The sequence below is a fragment of the Macaca mulatta genome, chromosome 14 (assembly GCF_049350105.2).
Source record: "Macaca mulatta isolate MMU2019108-1 chromosome 14, T2T-MMU8v2.0, whole genome shotgun sequence".
Lineage (NCBI taxonomy): Eukaryota > Metazoa > Chordata > Mammalia > Primates > Cercopithecidae > Macaca > Macaca mulatta.
The window spans coordinates 69,687,266-69,697,833 of record NC_133419.1 but is presented as its reverse complement, the minus strand read 5'-3'; the positions used below and the strand labels follow the sequence as shown (position 1 = coordinate 69,697,833).

Here is a 10,568-nt window from a genome sequence, read left to right as displayed (position 1 = left end):
TAATTTAAAGGATGGGTCACTATCACGTCCAAAGGACATTTGAGACCTCCTAAATGATGGTTTTGCTTGCAGAGTGTGTAGGGATTAGCTACACTTGAGAGGAGTGGGCAAAGGGAGCACCAAGGAGATAGAGGTTTGCCTATCACAAAGCTGAGAGTGTCAGTGCGATATGAGTAGGAAATAGCAAAGAGCAAGAGAAGAGAATGCTGTTCCTACCACTTTGACCTGTCAGAATTCTAATCATGCTCCAGGTCTGAGAGCATCTGTCTTCTTCTCTAGGAGCATCTCCTGAGTCTCAGTTAGACACACAGGTGCTCCTATGACACCCAGTATAACTCTAACGTTCTGTAATGACTCGAGGACACATCCTTGAGGAGCATGCCTATTAACAAGTTTAACCTATGTTTTTCTACTATTTTCAAAACAAGTTGCCTTTTGATAAATCTGATCTGTCCTTTTGATCATACCCAATAAGGCAGAATTTTCAAGTGACTGTATTTCCTATCAGACAATAATCTTAAAATAGTTTAGTTTATTAATGGAGGGCAGGATGAATACCTCCTCTAATGGGGCACAAAAGAGAGTTCATTTGATGGCACTCGTGATTCCTACGGTGTTAATTTTTGTAAGTATTGCCAAAATGGCTGGCAGCCTCAGAAGAAAATACAAATTATGGGTATTGAGCACTTAAAATGTGGTAGCATGTTTTAACATACTAAGTCCTTTAATCCTCTTGGCAGTTAAATATTTGTTATTATAAATTCTGACATACATATGCAATTTTACAATTAATACAATTACATGTTGATTGATTTTTACAACCTGAATCTTGTATATCTCACAACCAAATCAAGTAAGAGAACATGACCAGCAACTCACAAGACCCTTCTACCACACACTGCCTTTCAGTTATCACTCTCTCTCACTTTATAAAAAGAATAATTTGATCCATTTTTGTATTTCATTTAAAGAACACAAGGTGTTACATATGATTTTAAGTATTTCTTAAAAAATTAACACATATTGTGAGATTCGTCTGTATTATGCATATAGTCATAGATTGTTTATTCTTACTGTTACGTGGTATTTCATTGTGGGAATGTACCAAAATTTATTTACCCATTTGATGTTGGTGAACATTTAGTTTTTTTCCGGGTTTAGGCTATACTACAAATCATGTTTCAATAAGCATTCTAATTGATGTATTCTAGTAAACATATATATATATAGTTTTATTGGAAATGGCAATGAGGGTTGTGTGTATATTTATCATTATGAGATATCCAATAAACAGCTGTTCTAATTTACATATCTACCAGCAGTAAACGAGAGTCCCAGTTGTTCTGCATCTTTGCCAATGCTTGGTATTTTTAGTTCTTTTCATTTTAGCTGTCCAGTTTGGTATGTCACTAGATACCAAAAAAAGGTGCTTTGTCATGAGAGATACAATTTTTACTTTTTTTTCTGATTAATATAAAAGTTTCTACTTATTTACATGTTCATTGGCACTTTTATTTCTCTTTTGAAGTGTATGTTTCTTCCTGCAACTTTTTCTTATTGATATTGTTGAAGTACTTTCTATATTTTGTGTATGTATGCATTTGGATATCTTCTAGTTTGTGTTGACTAGATACATAAAGAACAAAAAAGATATCTTGAAAACTGAAAATACTGAATCAAAACTTCATTGACTTTTTTAATTTTAAATTTTTGTGGGCACATAGTAGGTGTATATATTCATGAGTGTATGAGGTATTTTGATAGAAGCATACAATGTGTAATAATCCCATTAAAGGCCCGGGCACAGTGGCTCACGCCTGTAATCCCAGCACTTTGGGAGGTTGATGCGGTTGGATTACCTGAGGTCAGGAGTTCGAGACCAACCTGACCAATGTGATGAAACCCCGTCTATGATAAAATACAAAAATTAGCCAGGCATGGTGGTGTGTGCCTGTAGTCCCAGCTACTCGGGAGAATGAGACAGGAGAATTGCTTGAACCTGGGAGGTGGAGGTTGCAACCGAGATTGTGCCACTGCACTCCAGCCTGGGTGACAGCAAGACTCTGCCTCAAAAAAAAAAAAAAAAAAAAAAAATCCCATTAAAGTAAATAGGGGTATCCATCATCTCAAACATTTATCCTTTGTGTTACAGACAACCCAATTACACTGTTTTAGTTTTTTTTTTTTTTTTAATTTTTTTTTATTTTGAGACAGAGTCTTGCTCTGTCGCCCAGGCTGGAATGCAGTGGCGCTATCTCGGCTCACTGCAAGCTCCGCCTCCCAGGTTCACGCCATTGTCCTGCCTCAGCCTCCCGAGTAGCTGGGACTACAAGCACCTGCCACCACGCCCGGCTAATTTTTTGTATTTTCGGTAGAGACGGGGTTTCACCATGTTAGCCAGGATGGTCTCGATCTCCTGACCTCGTGATTAACCCACCTCAGCCTCCCAAAGTGCTGGGATTACAGGCGTGAGCCACCACTCCTGGCCCTCTTTTAGTCATTTTAAAATATACAATTAAATTATTATTGACTATAGACACCCAATAAATTTACTAATTTTTGAGACTCCAAACTTCATTGAGTAATAACTTAATTAAAATTTCCAAATTCTTTGAACAGTGCCTGAGTACCTAAGAATAAATATCAGTCATTCATTAAGAATAAAAATTAAAAAGTCAGCATCTCATCTCTTGGATCATCAGTGAGGTAATCAAATGACTCTCTTCTTTAAAATAACGTCTATATTGAGATGAGTATAGTTATACTTAAGTAAGATATTCTAATAAAAATATCAGAATTATACTTGATTATAAATTTGAAAAGTCAGAATTATACTTGATTATAAATCTATGAGATTGGGAATATGTCTTTTTATAAAAGAATTAATGTTTGATTTGCATCTGTGTTGAAAACTTAGACTGCTCAATAAGAATTTTTTACTGAATCAATAAATTAATCAATAAAACTAAACAGACAAACAAAATTATTCCTCAGAAATTTTGTTGTTGGACCATTAAAATGCATTATGGAATTTTTGAAAGTTGGGGGGAGAGGGAGACAGTAAACATAACCTATATTTTCTCTTGTCTTTTTCTTAACTCTAGGAAAACCCAAATAGCTCAAATTTTGAGCTATTTCATAACCTACCAGACTTATTATGCTAACACTGAATAAAACAGACCTAATACCAGCTTCATTTATTCTGAATGGAGTCCCAGGACTGGAAGACACACAACTCTGGATTTCCTTCCCATTCTGCTCTATGTATGTTGTGGCTATGATAGGGAATTGTGGACTCCTCTTCCTCATTCGCTATGAGGATGCCCTGCACAAACCCATGTACTACTTCTTGGCCATGCTTTCCTTTACTGACCTTGTTATGTGCTCTAGTACAATCCCTAAAGCCCTCTGCATCTTCTGGTTTCATCTCAAGGACATTGGATTTGATGAATGCCTTGTCCAGATGTTCTTCATCCACACCTTCACAGGGATGGAGTCTGGGGTGCTTATGCTTATGGCCCTGGATCGCTATGTGGCCATCTGCTATCCCTTACGCTATTCAACTATCCTCGCAAATCCTGTCATTGCGAAGGTTGGGCTTGCTACCTTTCTGAGAGGGGTACTACTCATTATTCCCTTTACTTTCCTCACCAAGCGCTTGCCCTACTGCAGAGGCAATATACTTCCCCATACCTACTGTGACCACATGTCTGTAGCCAAATTGTCCTGTGGTAATGTCAAGGTCAATGCCATCTATGGTCTGATGGTTGCCCTTCTGATTGGGGGCTTTGACATACTGTGTATCACAGTCTCTTATACCATGATTCTCCGGGTGGTGATCAGCCTCTCCTCAGCAGATGCTCGGCAGAAGGCCTTTAATACCTGCACTGCCCACATTTGTGCCATTGTTTTCTCCTATACTCCAGCTTTCTTCTCCTTCTTTTCCCACCGCTTTGGAGAACACACAATCCCCCCTTCTTGCCACATCATTGTAGCTAATATTTATCTGCTCCTACCACCCACTATGAACCCCATTGTCTATGGGGTGAAAACCAAACAGATACGAGACTGTGTCATAAGGATCCTTTCAGGTTCTAAGGATGCCAAATCTTATAGCATGTGAATGAACACTTGCCAGGAGTGAGAAGAGAAGGAAAGAATTACTTCTATTTGCCTCATGCAGGAGCTGATAAAATCTTTCTGGAAGTACTGTATTGATCATAAAACGGAGTGCATTCTCAGTAAGTACCTTGGGAATCTCAACATCACTGGAAGGCCCACCAACATTTCTGTATATTTTATACCTTCTCAGTCATGTGAAGGACCAGTTTAATAATTAAACCATATTTTATTTGACATAACCTGATGAGTCCATTTTTTATGAAAAGAAAAATCTAAGTAGAAGGAGATGATGTGAGTCCTCTTTTCAATGATCACGATTTTCAGATTAATAGGCAGTTATTACTTTTGTCTGGAAAACATGTGCTATATATTTCTCATAACTACCAAAAACCCATTTCTTCAATGACATTTTCCTGAAGGAGAAACTAGAGTGTATCCCATAAAGTCATTACTATAATGAGTTTTAAGTCTCTAAGCATCTAACTAAATTAATATTAGGCTACTGAATAGGTCACATAATTATTTCACAACAGAATAATTGGATATTTCATTTTCTTTAAAGGGGCTTTAAAAAAAGCAGAGTCTGGAAAGAGAGGTAGAGCTCTTAACCAAAAATAAAAAACAGTATAATTTTTTTTCTAAGACCTGTATGAAAGAGGATCAAAATCTACTTGTTTCATTTTATCTCTAATTGTGAATCTAGTAAGGAAAATTAGGTATATATTTCTAATAGTTAAGATTTATCTAAATTAGAAAATAAGTGAGAAACTATAAAACACAGTACTTTCATATTAATGTCTCATAAACTAAGCCAGTTATATAAGGAGTATAAACTCAATTTTTACTGTTATTTTTCTATGTCCAACTGACAAGAAGACATGTACTTCCCTGAAATTTAGTTACCTATGGTCATCAAATTGCATTTATTCATTTAGTGAATCCTTCTTGACTATCTTGCATTTTACAAGCTGGCCAAACAGCAGCACCCTCTAAAATATAATTATCCTCCATGTATCACCCTATTTCAGTATTTGCTATATCCTAAAGCTAAAAGTTGTCAATATTCTCTTTACTTCCTCTCCTCAACCTGACATCACTCTTCTCCTAGTTTTTCTTTCTCTTATCCCAGTTGTTATCTGAAATTGCTATTGTCAACTTCACCAATGCTTTTCCATGTTAACAAACTAAACCTCCTGCTTTGTTCATCTCACACTCTCTCTCAGGAATATTGATTTCAGTTCAGTATTTCCAATATCTTAAAACACTATATTAGTTTTACTTACTTCAGAGACACTACATATTTGATTTATGCAATACACTTTGTTTAACTTTGATTTGTTTTCTACATTCTCTTCCTAGGTGTTCTCCTTTAGTGTCATGGTCTTAAGTATTCGCTATAAAACTAATGATTCCCCAAAGGAAGCTAAGGTTCAGAAACTGTTTTCCACATACTTATTCTTCATGGCACATTATCTTACTTAGACAGGTCAATATCTCCTTTTTCCCTCTGTGTTCTCCAACTCTACTCCAATTTTCCATCTCCTGCTCCTTCAGTTTATCTCCCAGTGATTTTGGCATAACTTTTTGTATATTTAGTTTCCTTAAAAATAGATGTTATTATTCAGTGATTTAATGTGTTTTAATTTAAATACATTTTATTATGCTAAACAACTTAATCTGCTAATTTCTCACTCAATACTTTAAGATGTATTTATCTTAAATATTTATCTTGGAACATGTATTTATATTTTACACTTGTCAATTTAATGTATATTACTTATTTCAAGATTGTTAAGTTGGCTAGATATGGTTTTGATAAAAAATTTGCATCTACTAACTTCACAACACACAAAAATCACTTGTGCTTCCATACACTATCCTTGAACAATGTGAAATGTAAATTAAGAAAACAATCTCTTTTACAGTAGTAATATCACGAATATAACACTTTGGAATAAATTTAACCAAAAAGGCAAAAATTTATGCACTGAAAACTACAAAACTTTTTTTTTTTTTTCCTAAGGAAGACGCAAATAAATGGAAAGGTATTTTATGTTCACATTTTAGAAGACTTGCCACTGGTAAAATTTTCATACTGCATGAGGTAACTATGAACTTAGTGCAATCCTTATTTAATTCCCAAAGAAAATTTTTATAGAAATAAAAAAGCAGTGCTAATATTCATGTGGCACCACAAAGGACTATAAATAACTGAAACAATCTTGAGAAAGAACAAAGTTGAAGGCCTCACACCTCATTATTTAAACATATATTATAAAGCCACAACAATTAAAACACTATGTATAAATAAGTATAATAAACTAAAACAGTACAGTATTAAGATACATAGACCAATGGAATAGAGAGCTCAGTAATAAACCCATGCACATATGGTTAATGGGTGTTCAACAAGGGTGGCAAGAAAACACAATGGGGAAAGACAGTCTCTTCGACAAATGAATTTGGGAAAACTGAATATCCATATGCAAAAGAATGAAATTGGACTCTTATCTTACACCACATACAAAAATAGATTCAAAGTGGACCAAAGACTTAAGCAAAAGAATTAAAACCACAAAACCCCTAGAAGAAAACAAAATAGAAATATTTCATAACATTGGTCTTGGCTATGATTTCTTAGTTATGACATTAAAAACACAAGGAAAAATAGCAAAAATAGGCAAATGGGACTATATCAAACTGAAAAGCTTTTGCACAGCAAAGAAAACAATCAATAGAGTAAAACAGCAACTTACAGAATGGGAAATAATATTTGCAAATCATATATCTGATAAGAGATTAAAATCTAAAACATATAAAGAACTTCTACAAATCAATAAAAAAATAGAAAGAAAAAAGAAAATGATTAAAAAATGACAAAATGACTTGAGTGACATTTCTCCAAGGATGTAATTCAAATGGCCAACAGGTATATGAAAAAATGTCCAGCGTCACTAAACATCAGGGAAATGCAGCTCAAAACCACAATGAGATATTACCCTTAAGATGGCTATTATCAAAGTAGCAAAACCTAAGATGTGTCGGCAAGGATGTTGTAAAAAGGGAATCATTATGATAATGTAAAATGATGAAGCTTCTGTGGAAAACAGTCTGGAGTTTCCTCAAAAGATTAAAGGTAAAACTACCAAATGATCCAGGCTCCCCACTTCTGGCTATTTGCCCGAAAGAATTGAAAGTAGGATCTAGAAAAGATGCTTTCATTCCTACTTTCATTGCAGCAATATTCACAGTAGCCAAGATGTAGAAGAAACCTAAATGTCCACTAATGGATGAATGGTGAAAGATAATGTGTTATATATATATATATTCACTTGAATATTATTTAACAATAAGATGAGGAAATCTTGTCATAAGCTACAAAATAGATGAATTCTCCAAACATTATACTAAGCGACATAAGCTATTCACAGAAGGATAAATACCACATATTTTCCCTTAGATGAAATATCTAAATTTATCAAACTCATAAAAGCGAAGGTAAAATGGTGGTTACCAAGGGCTGGAGAAAGCAAGAACGGAGAGTTGCTGTTCAGTGGATATAAAGCTTCAGTAATGCAAGATAAAAAGTTTTAGGGATTTTCTATACAATAGTTTGCTTATAGTTAACAATACTGTACAGTCAAAAATGTTAAGATAGATCTCATGGGTTTTTAAAATCACATTTAAAAAGATTGTTGAATGATATATTAGAAATACGGAAAGAATAAAATACGTACTTATGCACTGAAGCTTTTATATCCAGCCAAACAGTTCTTCAAAAAAAAAAAAAAAAAAAAAAAGATGAAATAAAGACAATATCCCCCCAAAATATCAAAATACTAAGAAAATAATTGTTATATTCCTGCTCTAAGAAATAATAAAGAAAAACCCTCAAGCTAAATAAAATATATCAAATGCAAACTTAAATACACAGAAAAAATAACTACAAATGGTAAATATGAAATTAAAGACTGCATTTATATATTTACTAAGATATCACCAGATGAAGGCAACTGGAGAGTTTTTTTGTTTTTCACCAGCATATCTACTCTAAACAATGGCAAAAGGAAATTCTCCAAAGACAAAAAAAAGCAGAAAAGAAGAAATGTTGAGGCATCAGAAAAACAGAAAGAACCTAGTAGGCAAACAATGTGTACAAAAACGATAGTCTCTTTCTCATCTTGAGTCATCTAAATTGTTTAACGGTTGAAGAAATATTATGTTTCATATAGTTTTAAATTTATTTAAGAAAATTGTATTCTAAATGGGAAGGGGTAAAATATATAATGAGAACTAAGATTTCTACACTTGAATGAATAAAATGATGGCACTAGTAGACTGTGATGGGTTGTGTATATATAATATACTATATAGAGTAACACTAATAAAGCTATGCAAGCAGATGACCTTCAAATGTATATGTAGATCCAAACAGAATTCAAAAAAATTTCTATAAACCACAGTAAGCCAATAAATATAAAAGGAGAAATAAAAAGCAGAGGGAAAAGTTAGAAAGCAATATATCAAACTTTTGCTCTATATATGCACATATATGTATATTTACACAAATACATGCACATATACATATGTATATGAATACATGCATACATATGTGCATACATTTGTATATGTGTATATATGCATATATATCTGTGTATATACGTATATGTATGTATGTATATATATACACACAGATATATTAGACTGAAGCTCTAATATATCCATATAATATAAATTAAAAATGTCTAATCAAAATGTTATACTCAAGCCAAAACATATCAGCAATTACATTAAATGCTAATGATCTAAATGTTCAATTAAAAGATAGAGATTGTCAGAGTGATAAAAAGCCAAAACCATGGCCCATCTATATGATGTCTATAAGACTTACTTCAAATATAATAATATAGTCAGTTTGAAAGTAAAATGATAGAGGCGGAGCAAGATGGCCGAATAGGAACAGCTCCAGTCTCCAACTCCCAGCGCGAGCGACACAGAAGACCGGTGATTTCTGCATTTTCAACTGAGGTACTGGGTTCATCTCACTGGGGAGTGCCGGACGATCCCTGCTGGTCAGCTGCTGCAGCCCGACCAGCGAGAGCTGAAGCAGGTCGAGGCATTGCCTCACCTGGAAAGCACAAGGGGGAAGGGAATCCCTTTTCCTAGCCAGGGGAACTGAGACACACAACACCTGGAAAATCGGGTAACTCCCACCCCAATACTGCGCTTTAAGCAAACAGGCACACCAGGAGATCATATCCCACACCTGGCCGGGAGGGTCCCACGCCCACGGAGCCTCCCTCATTGCTAGCACAGCAGTCTGCGATATCGCGGCAAGGCAGCAGCGAGGCTGGGGGAGGGGCGCCCGCCATTCCTGAGACTTAAGTAGGTAAACAAAGCTGCTGGGAAGCTCGAACTGGGTGGAGCTCACAGCAGCTCAAGGAAACCTGCCTGTCTCTGTAGACTCCACCTCTGGGGACAGGGCACACTAAACAATAACAAAAACAGCAGACACCTCTGCAGACGCAAACGACTCTGTCTGACAGCTTTGAAGAGAGCAGTGGATCTCCCAACATGGAGGTTGAGATCTGAGAAGGGACAGACTCCCTGCTCAAGTGGGTCCCTGATCCCTGAGTAGCCTAACTGGGAGACATCCCCCACTAGGGGCAGTCTGACACCCCACACCTCAAAGAGTGGAGTACACCCCTGAGAGGAAGCTTCCAAAGCAAGAATCAGACAGGTACACTGGCTGTTCAGAAATATTCTATCTTCTGCAGCCTCTGCTGCTGATACCCAGGCAAACAGGGTCTGGAGTGGACCTCAAGCAATCTCCGACAGACCTACAGCTGAGGGTCCTGACTGTTAGAAGGAAAACTATCAAACAGGAAGGACACCTACACCAAAACCCCATTAGTACATCACCATCATCAAAGACCAGAGGCAGATAAAACCACAAAGATGGGGAAAAAGCAGGGCAGAAAAGCTGGAAATTCAAAAAATAAGAGCGCATCTCCACCGGCAAAGGAGCGCAGCTCATCGCCAGCAACGGATCAAAGCTGGACGGAGAATGACTTTGACGAGATGAGAGAAGAAGGCTTCAGTCCATCAAACTTCTCAGAGCTAAAGGAGGAATTACGTACCCAGTGCAAAGAAACTAAAAATCTTGAAAAAAAAGTGGAAGAATTGATGGCTAGAGTAATTAATGCAGAGAAGGTCATAAACGAAATGAAAGAGATGAAAACCATGACACGAGAAATACGTGACAAATGCACAAGCTTCAGTAACAGACTCGATCACCTGGAAGAAAGAGTATCAGCAATTGAGAATCAAAGGAATGTAATGAAGCGAGAAGAGAAACCAAAAGAAAAAAAAAGAAAAAGAAATGAACAAAGCCTGCAAGAAGTATGGGATTATGTAAAAAGACCAAGTCTACGTCTGATTGGGGT

General features: G+C 35.9%; 1 protein-coding gene across 2 annotated transcripts; it reads left to right on the top strand.

Annotated features, from left to right (window-relative positions):
• The first annotated feature begins 2,643 nt into the window (after positions 1-2,643).
• On the top strand, positions 2,644-4,361 carry OR52N4 (olfactory receptor family 52 subfamily N member 4). Of its 2 annotated transcripts, XM_077960402.1 has the most exons (2): positions 2,644-2,706; positions 3,105-4,361. In XM_077960402.1, exon 2 carries the CDS (start codon positions 3,158-3,160, stop codon positions 4,121-4,123), a length of 966 nt encoding a protein of 321 aa, XP_077816528.1. In that variant the 5' UTR covers positions 2,644-2,706; positions 3,105-3,157; the 3' UTR covers positions 4,124-4,361.
• Positions 4,362-10,568: the final 6,207 nt, after the last annotated feature.